This window comes from Athalia rosae, chromosome 6, assembly GCF_917208135.1.
Source record: "Athalia rosae chromosome 6, iyAthRosa1.1, whole genome shotgun sequence".
NCBI classification, from domain to species: domain Eukaryota; kingdom Metazoa; phylum Arthropoda; class Insecta; order Hymenoptera; family Athaliidae; genus Athalia; species Athalia rosae.
In genome coordinates this window covers 16,853,923-16,870,800 of record NC_064031.1, presented here as the reverse complement: position 1 = coordinate 16,870,800, position 16,878 = coordinate 16,853,923, and the positions used below count along the sequence as shown (strand labels likewise).

The following is a 16,878-nucleotide window of genomic DNA, read 5'->3' as shown; positions in this document are numbered from 1 at the left end:
TAAACACGAATGTATTATAATTTTAATTATGATTATAATACCGGTAGATTTTATATTTACACACCTAATTTATAATTATAACTGTAATCACTTCAACATTTTTAGATGACATATAATCTACACATGTATGTAAGGACGTAGGTATACTATGAAATTTTATACAATAGTTTTACATAAATTAATGCTCGCTCGCGATATATAATGTTTGGCAATTAATAGGCTCAACTCAACTTGTCATAGTGAGCAACAAAACAATTCATCTTATCGAATCACTCTATTCTAGTGACTTGGTGACGTCAGGGCGCTCATTTCACCCGCGGTAGTAAGGATCGGCGTCTTTCCAATACAACAAATTTATGCCGGGTATATCCGAGCACTTCAGAAGTGGATTTCTGCAATAATTGAAGAAAATTTAAGCAACATCAAGACGAACAAACGAAAGAATTCAATTCTATAATTTTGAAAACAAATTCAACTCACGTGTCGGAAATTTGTTCAAATCCTCTGGGCTGCATAAGTTGGATATTATCACCGTTGTCACACATCAATTTCGAAAAGCTAGCCTTTCGAATTTCGGCCAATTGTTCTGTAATAATAATAATAATAATGATGATGATGTTGATGATGATATTAATTACCGATGACAAATCATACCCAAGTCTTACAGAAATATTAATTCGTTACGCTTGGCCTTGTGACATATTCATGCGTTGTACTACAAAGGTGCGGTGTCGCAACGATGACTTACAATTAAGTTGTTAGGTATTCATGTAACTTTTGGATCATAATACGTTGGATATTTGACGCAAACTTTTGTCAATAAAATTACCAGGTGTGAATCCCACTTCGTAATCGGAATTTTCGAACCAGTATCGATCCCCAACCCTCGTTCGGTAAAATTGTTCGTCAAGGATGCAGAGGAAAGTTGGTCCAACCAGCGCACCTTCCACGTGTCTTTCCAGGGAGCCTCCAACTGTGAGGTCCACATCCTCGTAACTTTCGTACAGTTGGGCAAGTGTCGCGACGGTCTGATAGAAAGATAAAAATGCTCGTAATTTTTAATCAATCGTCAACTACGACGGATCGATGATGTGAATTGGAAAATGGTTGGCACGAACGTACTTCCGGAGATATGTAGTCGGTATAATCTGACCATTGACGAGCTCTCGGAAGGCCACAGTACTGACGATATTGGTTGTAAGAGGCGAGACCGTGGTCTCTGCTCCTGTGAATATCGATGGCTTGGAGATTGCCACCGAACGGTCGTCCACTTCGGAAAAGGTACCTTGTGATCTGGGAAGTAGACAAAAAACAACATTCTATACTTTGGTAATTTTTGAAGCGAATGAGATACCGATAAAATATTGTAAGAGTCATCTCCGAAGATCAGAAAAAGCGATTTCGCATCGTCACATTTCGAACGGATAAAACATAGAAACCCTCCTCGTTACCTCGGGGTCGAAATTCGGGTCGCTAGCTTTTTCCGATTGACACCCAAGTCCCCGAGTGAGATCATCCATATTGTTGCCCTCCTCAATGATTCCGGGTCTGTTCAAGTAATCGCTGAGTCGTAGGGAATTGTACGTGTACGCTTGTCTGTGCTCGTTCACCAATCTGCGTAAAAGATGAGCGTGGCAAAAACGATCGACGTTATACTTTCGTGCGAGTGCTAATTGTAAGCGAAATCAACCGATTTAACGAAAAAATTCAACTCACTGTAGATATCCGGCGATGAGTGAATGCAAATATCTGAAAGCTGCGTTCGAGTGCTCGTTGAGGACACTAGGATTTATCTTCGGCGAATAGTCGTTGACGTATCCTTTGGTGTCGTAAATTATTTTATTGCACTCTAAATTTTCGCCACCTGTAATACAAAGGATCATTAGTATACGAAGACCGTGCACATATTTGTTGAATACAAATTTTTTATGGAATAAAGAATCGACGCCTGACCAATCAGAAGTACTAGCCACTCGTAGTAGGTGATATGCTGGTGTTGAGCGATGTTTATGCGTCTCGCTTCTTGGTACAAGGTTTCATCGGGCCAGTGAGGATTGATTTGCGCGAGATTATCGGCGAGACGATTGTGTTCGCGTAGAAGGATGATCTGGAGAACGGTCAGTTGAGGATTTTGATTGGCTCTGACATCCCCTGTGATTTGAGAAATACAAAAAATGAAAAAATAAATAAGTAAGTTTTAGTAGAAATGTTACACAGCGTGATTGTGGTAATATTCTTTGTCATGCTCTCTCCGAGGTTCGCCTAATTTATTAGTGTAAAAGAAAGTTGAATTTTTATGTGAGAATGAAGAGTCGCGAGGCCAGGGGGCAGACTGTACATTTTTTCGGCGTGTCGCGGTATGTTGTAAATGTTTTCGAACGACTCACCTGCCAAATAGCAAGGCTCATCTTCAGTTTGCGTGTCGCAAGTTGCAGTTTTGTTCAGAGCGGAAGGTGGCCACTGTTTTCCATTACGAACCTCGACTCTCAGACGACCACCCCTCCATTCGCGAATATTCGCTGAAGTTTGCTTGCTCGAACCGTAAAGCACAGACAAATCGAGGAAGTGCGTTACAGTTGTTAGCTGCAAAAATAAGACAAAAAATAAACCAACTTTCTAATTGTCGAATGTACAAGTTTTTCGGCGTCGGTTATTCGAAACAATCGTCGGTACTCGTGGTCGAAATCTTGCATAAGGAATGGGAAGGTCGCCACCTGAACTGCACCGAGTCGTGTGAGAGGCGCGGAATAATGTATAGCCGATTACATAGAAACTACTTTAAAGGTGACTTTGAGTAAGTCGAGTAGTACGAGTTTATTATACAGACCTGTTCTGCCGGCTCATACTGCGAGGAGCAGCCACGGTCGAGGTCAGTTGTACTACGAACAAAGTTCATGCACTTCGTTCCGGTACCGGCGTAAACCGGATCGTGGTCCGGTACCGATATAGGGTAGCACAACGGACTGTCCAAAGCTTCCGGTATGAACTGACCTTGGTCGGAGCAGCATTTCGTCGCGTGAGGTTCTGCACGATAATTAATTACATGAGTAAAAACGTTCTCTCACAGAATTATCCACCCAACACAGACACAAAAAAAAAAATACCCTCGTCGCGTTCGAATATGATTTGCATTCTGATGTTGAATTTTGGAAAAAGATAATACAACAATTGCACGTAGATTAGAAACAAATCACAAGACACTCGGTGAAAAATTTTAAAGCAAAAATTAGTACGGGTAAAAAATTCCAAAGAACGGACAACATAGGAAATGAGAAGTTGATGGCACACTTAATTTTCGGGTGGATCTATTGATCGGAGATGAGGCAGTGGATGATGGAAAAAAAGAAGAAGATTAATCCACGGCAACGGTAAGACTATAAGATGAGGTAGACGGAAAAAGCACGAAGAATGAGGGAGGGAAGGAGCAAACACGAGGACGAGAAGGAACAGAATATTCGCCATGGCATTTATTTCAATTCATTTGATATTCGAACTTTTGTTATCACATATGTCGGTAGAAAATGATTGCAGATTCAGATGTGTCCAAACTGTAAAGCAGAGAAGTTGATAAATGACAAACTCACAGAGATACACAAATACCCGTACAGAATCAAACCTTTTTACGTACTCTGCATAGATTCGGAAGAAGCATAAGGGCATGCAGTCGATGCAGAGTTGGCTTTTGACGGACAGGTATTGTTCTGCAAATCTTTGGGAAAATTTTCGAATAACGATGCTGACATGTTGAAAAAAATAAAAGAGAAAACCACACGGTTTGAATAAAAATTCCCAAGGCATTAGATCACTCGTTTAAAATTTTCGTGAGTGAACTGCTAATGATCCTTTCAGGGCATGAGTGGGTTTGATATAATCCACTTTGACCACGATTCCAGATCTCGAGATAACTCATTTTAAGAGTAATCTACTTTCTCCGTGGATAGAAATTACGGGGATTGGATTCCGGCCTCCGGTCTTGCGTTGGGTCTTTGGTTCTTGCGCTTTTATTATTTATTAGGAATGGTAAAGTATGGGCGACGTAAGAGAAAAAATCGAATGCGACTTACTGGACTGCGTCGTTCCGTCAATCATCGCCATATCGTGCGTGATGATTTGTCCATATTGCATGAAACCGAGTGTCCTTTGGGGATCGTCGACGTCTAATTCACCGAAAACCGTGCGGCTAACGTCCAAGGAAAGAGGTAAGTCATTCCCGCTGACTGACCGAGTCGGTTCGTGAATTCCTGTGAGAGAATGAAAGAATTACGCGAAATTCTAATACCTCGCCTCGTTCCCATCTCGATATGACCCAAAAAGGAAACGAAACCAGCCAGCCAACTCGCGGCGTACGTTTGTTTCCCTAAGATTTCCGGTAATTCGACCTCCTGCGCTCGTAAGCATATATTGTATTCGAAGAAAGTGGTCTGACCGCAAGACACGTGACTTTCTGAATTACGGACTGAGAATTTGCTAATTCGTCAAATTTCACCGAGGAATATGACCATTTCGTTCGTTCGTTCGCTCGTCGTCTCATCGGAGTCGCAGCGAAATTGGTGACTCCGATTCGATCGGACGAAGGCTGCAGTTATTTTTCTCAACCGCAAATTTCGGTCGTAAAACCAATCGAAAGAGGCGCACACGTATACTATATTTACCGCGGTGGGATGTGTGTGTACAAATATCAAATTATAGTAGAAAGTTTGACAATTCTTCTTTCGAAATATTTTACATCAGAGCAGACACGCGAATAAAGATATTGTATATGTCAACGGGGCATCCGACAAGTTTATTGTACTGTACGGATAAGAATCTTTGCTACGAATAAGTTCTCCGAAAACTCTAGAGCGTTGAATTGAATAGCCTGGCTACGTTCAAATATGAATAACTTCTCAAAGAACAATGACGTTGGATCAGTTTTATGAGACTCATCGTCGCATGTATACGAAATAATTTCGCGACGGGTCGAAACGTGATAATCATTCGCGAGTTGCGTGTAAATTACAACAGCGATATTCCGTTCGCCAATTTAAAATTCGCCGTACGCGATACAACGATGAAAATATGTAGCATAATTACCATCCGCGTAATTGGCAGGCAACAGTCGAGAATAGCGAGTATTTGCCTGGCCCCAAGTTGGCTGATAAAGATTGTTGCAGGACCCGTCCAGCGTCCTGTACCTGGACTTCGCACAGACTCCGTCGAATCTGTCGCCGCAGGTTGCTTGACCTCCTTGACCCGGTTGCCCCGGTTGCGCGTTCACCGAACCTCCGCCATAATTAATCGGAATCCTTTTTGCACAATGAATGGATAAAAGTTGAGAAAAAAAAAAAAATCATCGCCAACAAAATCGAGGTTTTTCTTTCATTCCATGCACTGCGGTAAACTTGAAACATTATCACGTCAAAATAGACGAAAAGACGAATAAATTGAGACGTTCGTGTCGGATTTTAGGCAAGTGGTAAGAATCTCGTTGTGTATGTATTTTTTATACTACAATTATATTCAGCTCATTGAAATCTCGTTGATCGGAGAGTTAATTACATTTCCAAACAAAAACGAAATCGTTTGCTTTTTTCTATGTAATTATAACTTCTAGATTATGCGTTTTTGTATGTATTATTCACGGTCGTCTTTCACGCCGCAACGGTGAAATCCTACCCACCGTGCTTTCTCCTTATACATTTGATCGAATCCCTCCGGGTTTTGTTTTTTTTACAAGAGATTTTGAGAGGACTCCGTGATCAATTACCGTAAGCGAGTAATTAGGCTCCTCGTAATACCCAGACGTATTTATAATGCGAAATCGCGGGGAATCGACTCTGGAGAAGATTTTTTGTCTCGCAATTTCTTTTTTTTTTTTCTCTCCATGTTTATCGTTCGATATAATTACAAACCCTTTGACCGATCCCGCTAACAAATACATACAAATCCGTCTACGGGTAACCGAATCGATTGAAAGAAAAAAGCTTTATACTCACGACGGTGGTGGAATTCCAATGCTCGGTGGCTGCGGATGCACCACCGTATTCGGGGGGTGAATTTGACCGACATGCGGATGGTATCCGAAGAAATTGTAGATATGATCGACAGGATTAGGAAGGTAGGAAAAAAAACTGAGTGCCCTGGTGTGCCTGGATCCTAAAATGGAAGCGATTACGATTAGAATCTAGCATTGATTGCGGGTGATTTTCTCGTTACCATTGTAACGTATCGAGCTGGCTGCAAAGAACGGGCAATTTCCCAACATCGATATAGCATAACAACGTTTCACGGTTGTTCATACGATAAACACAATGCAAAACCATCGGCCATTTTTTTAAGCACTCGACGTTGCGTTACTTGCAGGAGACTTGGGTATTTTACGCTTACGTTGTTCTGCGCTCATATACATCTACATGTATCGAGTCATGATTCAGATTGGCCGTTGTACACCTGTTTCATTAATTATAACAATTTCTCCCCCGGTGTCTTTGAACATTAGAATGAATTATGTACACTTGTGGTATACGGGAGATACGAATGTATTATGCTCTGACATCATTTGTTGGCCGCGCGTTATGGTCTACCTGTTACACAATCGGTAGGCGACGCCTAGTCTCAGCACCATTGGCAAAGACCGCATAGGTATTTCATAGCCAGGCCGTGGCCGCGTAAATCCTTGAGTAACATTACCTTGCCTACGTACTACATCATCTGTCTCAAACCGGTACTCGAATACAACCAAATTTGATCCGTAGCCGGACTGAATCGTGTATATTATTTGCTTTCTAAAACTGTCACCGCAGATTCACTTTTGAGACAACCCGTCAGTCAATCATTTTCCATTCATTCGACATCAATGACACCGAACGACCGTGGAACCTTATTACATTCGCTATGACCAGCCGTTTGCTCAACCGACAATGAGTCAATGACTCGTCATTCTTGCGATCATTGTATTTACCTGGTCCTCTCTCGGAGGTTTCACCCTTCGGTGTCAAGTTCAAGACATCTTCGTCGGTCGTTACTTCTTGCGACGCGATTAGAACGAGCAGTCCGAGAATACCTGCCCTGAAGGCAATTCGTCCGTTTCTGCCCATGTCGAGTCTGGAAAATCCAAAAATAAGCAACGTAACGTTACGTGGAAAATGATTGTTAAAAAAAAAAAAATAACCGATCGCAATTACGATCAGCTCGGACTTTTCAGCGTGCGTTGGAGAAGAACGTGATGTGATATCCGGTGGTAATCAGGCTCGAAACTGTAACTCTATCTCAATCGGAGTCTAAACGCGGACTTGTGGTATTCGACTCGAATTCGTGATCCCCAGATTCCCATCGATGTTCGGGTGGTTCTCGAAAACGTTTTCGTATATTAAAAAACAGAACTAACAATCTTAATGAAAGACAAACAAATTCGCAAAATTGCAATCGCTAAATTGAAAAAGAATTGAGAATTAAAATATTGTACACACATTTAGATTAAGGTCAGAGAAATTTGGTCCCCGATACGAACGACTTTTTCATCGCTCTCGAATGAACAATCAAAGAAAAAAAAAAAAAAAACCAAGGTGTGAGAGTGCTCGTTCTTTGAGAGGTATTACAAGTATGAAATAGATCTATAATTTTTCAGCTGTCTTTTATACTTTATTTAGCACGATGAGAACAATTGATCAAATATTCATTATTACGTATTTACTCGACATACATCCAATCACCTGTTACACGAATTATCTTCAGGATTGATTAATTTTTACTTTTTAGGCGGAATAATTTTTGAATCAATCAAACCTTTATGAGCGTAAAATTCGACAGTTTTTAGATGATAAACTCGCCATGGCTGAAGCCCGGAATTATATGCAGAAAGAACATTCACGCTTTCGCTTCTATATCCCTAAATATCTAAGCGAGAGCTTTTTATCCCGCATAGGAATTTGCAGCGCTGGTCTTTCTTTGTTCGATATTTAATCAGTCGCAACGTTGATTGCATGCATTATTCTTGTCTCGTGAGATTTTTATTCCCGGATATCGATCGATTTGTCGACGATAAAAATTGTGACCGTAGGTAATTGCGAATCGAAAGCTGCGAAGAGGAACAGATTGAAGTTATGGTAAAAAATAATAAAAAAAAAAAAATGTTATCGCTATGACCACTCCCCGGCGAAAAGATTGCACATAATTGTTTCAAGTTTACTGCGGTACCACAGCAATCGCAGTGAGAAATATTTTCAGCAGTGAGTTCATGGCCAGTAATTAAGACACGTTAGAAATAATTACGGTCTGATTTTTCACGTGTAATTATTGCTCGTCGACTCACGGTCGGACGAAGACGGGCGTTAATAATTATCATTTCGAATTCGTACGATCCAAATTTGGGTGTATCGAAGAATGGCTGATCGATGGCCGTTGGAAATTAGTCCTCTACTTACATAATTTTAACGTTAGATCCCGCGCTCCCAAGAAACGAAGGTCGGAACCCCGTGAGTGGTAATTAGGTCGATTTGCTTAGACTACCTTCGCAGTTACACGTAGGTATATTGCAGATATTATAATACCTTCGTGTAGCCGTTATTGTTACTCAACAACTGACAGATGGTTGGAGAAAATCTGATTCTAATAGACATGCTTCGTTCTAATTTCATAAGTCGTCCGGCGCACCTACTGTATCCACGATTGCGGTACAAAAACAATACTAAAAAAACGTGAAAAATCGATTTCAAGTCGTTCGATTCGTTTCTTTATTCAGTCATTTAATTTAATTTTTTTTATCGATCTTCGGTTACGTTTTCCAATTACATTCAACTTACTATTCGTGTGTCATGCATATTTTTTCGGTGCGAGCGGAGGTTTTATTGTTAATTAAATCCAATAACGTCGTGGCCGCTCTTACTTGGTAAATAATTATAGAAACCACATGTGTGAAACTATACCTGTATACGCGTATCGGGTTAACAAACATCCTAAGTAGATCGTGAATGTGATATAACCAGAGTGATCGACGTAGATTAAAGTCGGTGAGAAGTTATTAGCGTGTAATAAATTCCGTCAATTGAAAACTGGTCTCGTTTTCACGAATGGATACACGGGCATCGGGCAACGTGGGCAATTCCGGAACGGCTGACAAATTCACATCAAGTTTTGCCGCCATAGGTCGGCCTGTACCGCTCTGCACGTGTGCACCCGATCGAAATGTCTCAAGTTATACGTAACTTTCGAATATATTTATCCAAACTTGTTGCGTAATTAATCGATTTATAGTATTTGCATAATGTTAGCGATCACGTGTGACGGGTCCGTTTCCCGGGCAACTTATACTTAAAAATAGTGCACCTTTCGTACAACCGAAGTGTGACATATTTTTTCTCTAATTATTTTCACCGAGCTAACCGATATTGCTTCACTTGACGGTTTTTTTTTTCCTTTTTAATTCCCTTTACACCTGATGTGGTGACAATTGATGATTGATTGATAAAGAGTTTCTGTTCTATGGTGACGCCCTCCGAAATTAGAGCAATGCCTGTGTATTCGTAACGAAAAACAACAGTGATAATATAACGAGTACAAAGAATTCTTTCAATCGGCGCTCGTCGCATCGTCGTTCGTACGTACGACCTTGCATTCTGAACAAAAAGGACACGCGTACAAAGAAATTCTTTGAGACCTTGGAACTTTGTTCGGTGTTCAAAAATATGACTGACAACCATTATGCTAATTGGTATACCAGGTCACACACGAAATTGACGCTTTAAACTTACAAATACCTATGTAATGTAGATTATGAGATTCGCATGTACTAACACCCACGTCACTGTTCAATGATATCCGAGTTGATATACTTTTTACGCGTGAATTGCACGTCACGTACCCTTCGAAGTAAATTTTCTGCCGAGGAAACCAAGGTAAAATGGTTTGTTCCGCGGTGATAATTTCCGGCTACACATCTGACCTATCCTGCGGGTATACCGTAATAACTTGATTAAAATTTTGATTCCCTTACCTTTCGCTTATATAAAATCGCGAGTTATGTGCACCGGGAAAGTCGCGGTTAGCTATTAGCGATTTTCTGTGTCGGCCTGCAGCTATAGTTCGGACAGTAGATCGACTCTTGTAATCATCGCGGGGTAATCGATGATATTTCTCAGACGGAATTATTAAGATCGTTTACTCACGGTCCGACGTATACGTATACCCGTGTTAATATGTGGGTCACTGTACGCACCGCGTGTAAAAATCGGCCGGATATTTCATAGCTATAAAAATCTTTCTATTCGTGGCAATTAGAAGCCCCAATTTATCATTGACGCAATACGTCTACGAGCAACGACAGGGCATTCGTTACATTTTTTTGCCACATATTACACTTAGACACGTAATACTATTCGCGCATGAAATCAGAACATAGCACAGCCACGCTATTAGATCCGACGTGACAGCCGATAATTCTGCACTAGGTACTCTTCCGCGGCGCGTTCGTTCGTTTACCGCTAATTATTTTTGCGTGCATTTTTAAAGCGATATTAAAACTGTACAGCACTGCAATTACAAACGGCTAGAACTATATCACGGCTGAAGTATTTTAATGATTACAACCTGGTAAAGTCGCGGGAAGTATAGCGAACGATATGTCGTATCGCTGTTAAATTCGTGAGCAGATATTACAAGCAAAAGTATGCAGACAAAATTCCACTTCGCCGGATAATATGTCGGTAGAAATACACGTAGCTTAATCAGAAGCGTACAATTACAATCATTTCGTTCTTTTTCGAATCAGTATCATTTTCAAATAGTTCGGTAATATTAGAATTCACGATGGATCGTGATCGTTCTCACGGTATTACATTTTACTTCGTTTCTTTTCTTCTTTTCTGAACGGGAAAACTGGAATTGCATCGCGTTATCCACGCCTGGGGTTTTGTTGGTACGACATACGAGCAATATATAAATCGTCGAACGAATTAGGAAAGAGGAAATTGCGATGTTTTGAGAACCGTAGCTTCCGTCTCATTGATCTCGTTACGGTTGATCGATAAACGCGACCTTGTCGGGGCATTCGAAGGGCCCAATTGAAATTCTGATTCGATCCCGGACCGTGTGACGGTGCAATAAACTGCGAAGCGAGTCCATTTGACAAGGTGCTACTGCCGCGGGTAATGATTCATGAAAATGAGAAGCGTTACCTAATCCGATAGTCGTTGAGTGTATCGAAACTGTAGTCGAAATCTTAAGGTCAACCGGATCCCGGTTGTTCCTGGCCACCCGAAATTAATGTTCCAGGTATACGATGATGCAATGTTGGCCCAATGCCGAATCGCTGTGTACTACCGTAAATCATGACCGGTCATAACTCATAAATTAAACACGGATATCTGGGCGGTTTAATTTCCGAGGATTGATATGCGGTGTAACACCTATAATACGATCAGCTTTCGGTGCGTGGGTGATTAAAATTTCCGGCCAAATGTTATCTCACAGTCGCGGCTAATCAGGTCACGAGCTTGCGACTTAAAATTTTAGAGGTGTAGAATTCTAACGAAGTATGTTACGAAAGTCTAATTTTATCGTGAGCATACCGGTGTATTATTCATGTATTGGGAAATTATTTTTTTATATGAATGAAAGAACAATGTTCAGTTAATTTTTTTGTCCAACTTTCAAATTTTTGTTCACCTTGCACGCCTTGTTGAAATGAAAAAAATAAACGAGGTATTCTATGCGGTGATATATTTAGTAGGGTGGGTTGAAAAAAAATTATAAGATATATCCAGTAATTTTAGTCGTAGACCCACTTTGCTTCGTCGGATCTATGCATGGAGCGAAATATTCGAATTTCTCGGTCTACGAGAACGTGGTATCCAGCCCGAGCTTTGCTGGAGTCAGGTAGCCAGCAGCGTAGCGCTTTGTTGTGAGACGTCACCTTCGGGGCTGAGCAGAGGTGACGTCTCACAACAAACCGCTCGGGATATTATCCGTTCGAGCTGGGATATTATCCGTTTTCGAGGATACGTACGGTGTATCGACCAATAGGAGTTCACGGCGAACCCTCGTTTCGGTGTAAATATCATAATGTTCGGCAAAGTTCTGCAGCCGCAACTTCGTCGATGGTAATCCACGTCCGCCCCACTCGGTCTCGCCGACAGTGTCGATAGGCAATTTCGGGATAAGAATCTCTACGAGAAAATCGTAAGGGGTACCCCTTGGAAAAATCTCAAATTTTGGCCAAAAATTTTTATTTAAAAAAATTGATCGTATGGCACTTTTCTTACGTATTTTGACCTCAGGAACACGAATCTGGAAGAAAAATTGATCTATCTAGGAAATTGACCGAGTTATCGCCAATTTTCAGCTTTTTGGGGTCAAAAATAAAAAATTTATTTTTTGGTCTATCTCAATGTAATTTGAGATCAGGAATCCGAATCCGGAAGAAAAATTGATCTATCTGCAAAAATGACCGAGTTATCCCCATTTTTTCGCATTTTTTCACATAAATTTGAGGATATCTCGCAGGGAAAAAATCGTAGCTCAATTTGGACAACGGATTCGTGTTCCTGAGGTCAAAATACATAAGAAAAGTGCCATACGATCCATTTTAAAAAATAAAAATTTTTGGTCAAAATTTGAGATTTTTCCAAGGGGTACCCCTTACGATTTTTTCAAATTTTGACCAAAAATTTTTATTTTTCAAAAATGATCGTATGGCACTTTTCTTATGTATTTTGACCTCAGGAACACGAATCCGTTGTCCAAATTGAGCTACGATTTTTTCCCTTCGAGATATCCTCAAATTTATGCAAAAAAATGCCTAAAAATGGCGATAACTCGATAAATTTCATAGATAGATCAATTTTTCTTCCAGATTCGGATTCCTGAGCTCAAATTACAATAAGATAGACTAAAAAATGAATTTTTTATTTTTGACCCCAAAAAGCTGAAAATTGGCGATAACTCGGTCAATTTTTGAGATAGGTCAATTTTTCCTCCGGATTCGGATTTCTGAGGTCAAAATACGTCAGAAAAGCGTATTAAACCCAATGAAAACAATGATTTGTTTTTCGCTCAAAAATGGAATTTTTTCAAGAGTAATCTCACGTATAATCAGCTCAGGAATCCAAATCTGAAAGCCAAAATCATCTCCTCGTGCAATCGATCGAGTAATCATTAGGTAGAAAAAATTTTATTGCTGGAGGTACCCCACTTGATTAATTATTTATTCAAAAAACGAATGGGCTGCCTCAAATTATCAAGTAAAAAATTTTTTTTACATTTGAAGAATTTTCTTTTTTTATAAGGTACAAATTCTGCCCCCATGCTGAGAAAATAAAAAAAAAAAATTTTGTTCAACTCACACTAATATTCAGTTCCGTATATTTAAATTATGGCTTCAATACAGAATTGAACAAAGTGTATTAGAACGTTCAAGGATTTTCCGACAACGATCAATGCTCCGAACGTGACTTGATTTCGATTTACTTTAGTTCCTGTTTGCTATATCATAGGTACAACATACCGATCTGACCTTCTTGTAAAAGATATTGTTCATTTGGAAGTTGTTCTTTCTTTCAATTGATCAACTGATAAAAACCAGGAGCGAACCAACTTGCACCGTGCTATTTCTCTAGTTTGAAAAAAATGGAAAAGTAAAATGAAAACTACTCGTCGTAGTTTCGACAGGTCGAAAATATTTTAAAACGTCAAGTACCTTAAAAATTGACTGTTTTATCCACAATGTGTAGACAAAAAAGCCTATGACAACTATGCTGTTAGTTTAAAAAAATTCAACGGCAAAAAATGCACGCGAACCTCGCGATAGAAATATTTCACTGTGTTCTTCGTTTACGACGCAAGCTCGCGATAACTTGATGCTAATGAATTTGATGCTCCGCATTTATCACCTTCACTGGACTATTACTCGAATTGTAATTACACGTGGCAATCACAGTCTTCTATCTTAAATTTTGTTACCACGTCGGGTCGTTGGTAATTTTACCGAAAGAAATATGCAGATAAATTTTGTGGATGAAATGGTATAATTAATTTATCCCGTCAAAATTCTAATCCCGAATTTCTCTCTATTCGAGAAGAATGGAAAGAAATAGAATTTCTCTTTTTACAGCATAAAGAATCCGATCGATTCAGGCGGTTACTCGAAAAATTATGCAAAAATTGAAAAAGCTCAGGGTTTACCTGGACAGGAGATATAATCCGGTAATTGTTGACAGGACAGACTGAACAACTAGAGTGTTTGAACGAAGTTTATAAGTAGCGGTAGAAAGTCCTGCGGGCCCTACCCGGGTAGCTTGAAGTGGGTGCGATACGCAGTCCCACCGAAGGCGATGCCAGACCGGAGTAACGAGACACGAGGAGAGCAACGCTCGCCCGACTCTTTCCAAATTTATTATGCAAATCACCCCCAAATATTGTACAGATTAGATTATCATCTTTGTCTCGATACGTAGATTATACGGGAAGCAACGAAAATTCCTTCAAACAAGGTTCGCCGTGTCTGGCACAGAGACTATTCTAAATCGGAGTAACGATATAAAACGAGAATTCAGCTTCGGTACAAGAGTGTGATATCTCAATTACAACGAACTGACACCATAGATTCGTACTAAATCATCGGATAATTACAAGTTCGAAAATTTTGAATAACCTGGTGTTTGTCACTTGAGGGTGAAATATTATAATGTTCTTGTAATGAAAATTTACGAACTAGGTGAGAAAAGCACCCGCAGCGTTGCAGCTGCTGCGAACCGTTGAGTTCTGTTTATCGTTTCGAAATATTTTCCTAGGGCCGTTACTCAAAATGTGACCGATTCACATGGAGAATGTATATCTAACTCACCGGGCGGTATTATATACGCGATTAGAAATAAACTGGACCAAAAAATGAACGAACGAAAAAAAATTCCATAACTCACGACGAAGTGAAATATCTTGATCGCGCTCACGATGTATGTCCCGTTCATTTTTCTTGGTGATCTCATCGATTTTTCCATCAAATATGTTCAAAGAAAAGAAATAATTTTACCTCAGATCAGAGAAAATAGAGTACGTCTCACAAGAATCTACTTTTGTTTTCTCCACCTGATTACGGCATTTCGATTCTATGATTTATTTCCACAGCAATTAGACGGAGCGGAAGTGCGAAATGTGCGTGATCTAAAATTTCGTATCGCACGCGTGCAACGATTATTATTATTATTATTATCATTGTCATTATTAGAATCATTACACCGCTACGGCATTCAGGTGTATGTCTACGAAGAACGTTACATATAACATAACGATGTGGATACGTGAATGAAAGCTAGGCCCGTTGTCGACGTTGTCGTTGCCCGAGCTGCGGAGGAGAAAGGCGCGGGTATAATAATATAAAAATACGAAATATATGAAATACACGGGCATTATAATGCATAACGCAATTCGCAGGGGAGAGGGGGAGGGGGGGGGGGGCCTTAGCTCTTAATTGCATGCCCCAGGGTCAAGTTGAATTTCTAAAATCAAGTCTCAAATTCGCGATGGTTCCGGACCGCAGCGCGGGATGGTAACCGATTGGCATAAATTAAGAACGCGGTTCGAGCACACCCCCGTGAACCGGGTATGACCCTGATTTACATGCGATTCGTCGATCAGAACAGCCGTAATTACATCACGAGAAAAAATTCCCACAGATTCGCAGGACGAGGTGAAAATTGAGCGATCAATCTAAATTCGATGGCTGGATCCAGGCAAACGTTGGAAGTTATGCCTGCGTTGCAGATCTCGAGTTCCTGTTTGTTATTACGCTGCAGGTGAGATTCGTATTCAGCTCATAATTAAACCTTGCGAAATTTGATATTTCGTACCTTTGAACTTCGATGGCATACTACGAGTGTGATATAATCCATTCACATCGTCGCAGTGGCCATTTCATTACCCAAATTGACCACCGCGAGCGGGCCGCACATCAGGTGTAACGATGCACGTATGCCTGGATAAAAAATAGTGAAAGAAAAAAAAATGCGATAAAAAATGAATCGGTCGTATAAAAATGTACAACCGAGTGCTGTACTCCTTAAATCCTTCGAAGCGATTCCTCGGACGTGTCGAAGCAGTCGTGAGTTTATAGAAAATGAAAAATGAAAAAATGAGGACAGGTACATATTATTAAATTTTGAAATTACGCGTTCGGCATCTTGCGACGAGTCGATGGAAATAAAGTTAATACAGATGTAAGCGATTAGCTCGCGTTTTGTTGGTTCGAACGATCAGCGGTTTACCGAACTGGAAGGTGGAAGGTTCCAAGGTCCGTTTGCCATGAGAGGCGAAACTGGTCTGTAACAATTAGACATGTATGTACATGCATCCACAATAAGTTTGATACCGCTGTTGCTGATCCAGAGAATGTAAGGGCAGTTCACATTACGGTCCACAAAGAGACTCGCATGCGAGGAGTGGCATTTCGTGTATTGTGTCTGTATTTATAACTGCAATTATCGTTACGTCAACGCGGCACAATTTTACCGCATAGATACCGCACATAATGCCCACCTGCCACAACTGCTTGACGTGTGCCGCACAATTTCGAGTATAGAGCTACCAAAATTTGGTAACTCGTATTCTAAAATACAACAAGTTGCGAATGCGATGCAACGAGTAATAATGAATCGGAATTGATTTTGAGCGGTCAATGAATTGCGTAATGATATATATTATACAATGATACGTTTGAACGGGTGTACTGGAAGATCTTGAGTCGAGGTAGCCAGCCGCATTGTGCCGGCAACTCGACCATGATTGCCGCTCCAATTTACAGCGCTTCGTTTCTGTCGTGATTTTCGTTATGAAGTCATCAAAGTCGAAGTTAGCGATACAACCGGTCGTCGAGTACTGGGAAGCCTAAAGACGTGTGTTGACACAAAATTA

At 40.4% G+C, this 16,878-nt stretch overlaps 1 protein-coding gene across 9 annotated transcripts; it reads right to left on the bottom strand.

Annotated features, from left to right (window-relative positions):
• On the bottom strand, positions 1–14,300 carry LOC105688655 (peroxidase-like). Of its 9 annotated transcripts, none has more exons than XM_048656518.1 (15): positions 14,155–14,300; positions 6,941–7,083; positions 5,976–6,135; positions 5,074–5,285; positions 4,065–4,241; positions 3,629–3,709; positions 2,828–3,024; positions 2,388–2,583; positions 1,954–2,151; positions 1,717–1,864; positions 1,452–1,614; positions 1,123–1,293; positions 830–1,028; positions 481–586; positions 1–392 (listed from the first exon to the last, which is right to left on the bottom strand). In XM_048656518.1, the coding sequence occupies exons 2-15, from the start codon at positions 7,074–7,076 to the stop codon at positions 311–313; spliced, it is 2,226 nt and encodes a 741-aa protein (XP_048512475.1). In that variant the 5' UTR covers positions 7,077–7,083; positions 14,155–14,300; the 3' UTR covers positions 1–310. The 9 variants fall into 9 exon arrangements, with proteins under 9 accessions (XP_048512475.1, XP_048512479.1, XP_012260580.2 ...); XM_048656522.1 differs by lacking the exon at positions 14,155–14,300 and adding an exon at positions 9,971–10,122; XM_012405157.3 differs by lacking the exon at positions 14,155–14,300 and adding an exon at positions 8,403–8,573.
• Positions 14,301–16,878: the final 2,578 nt, after the last annotated feature.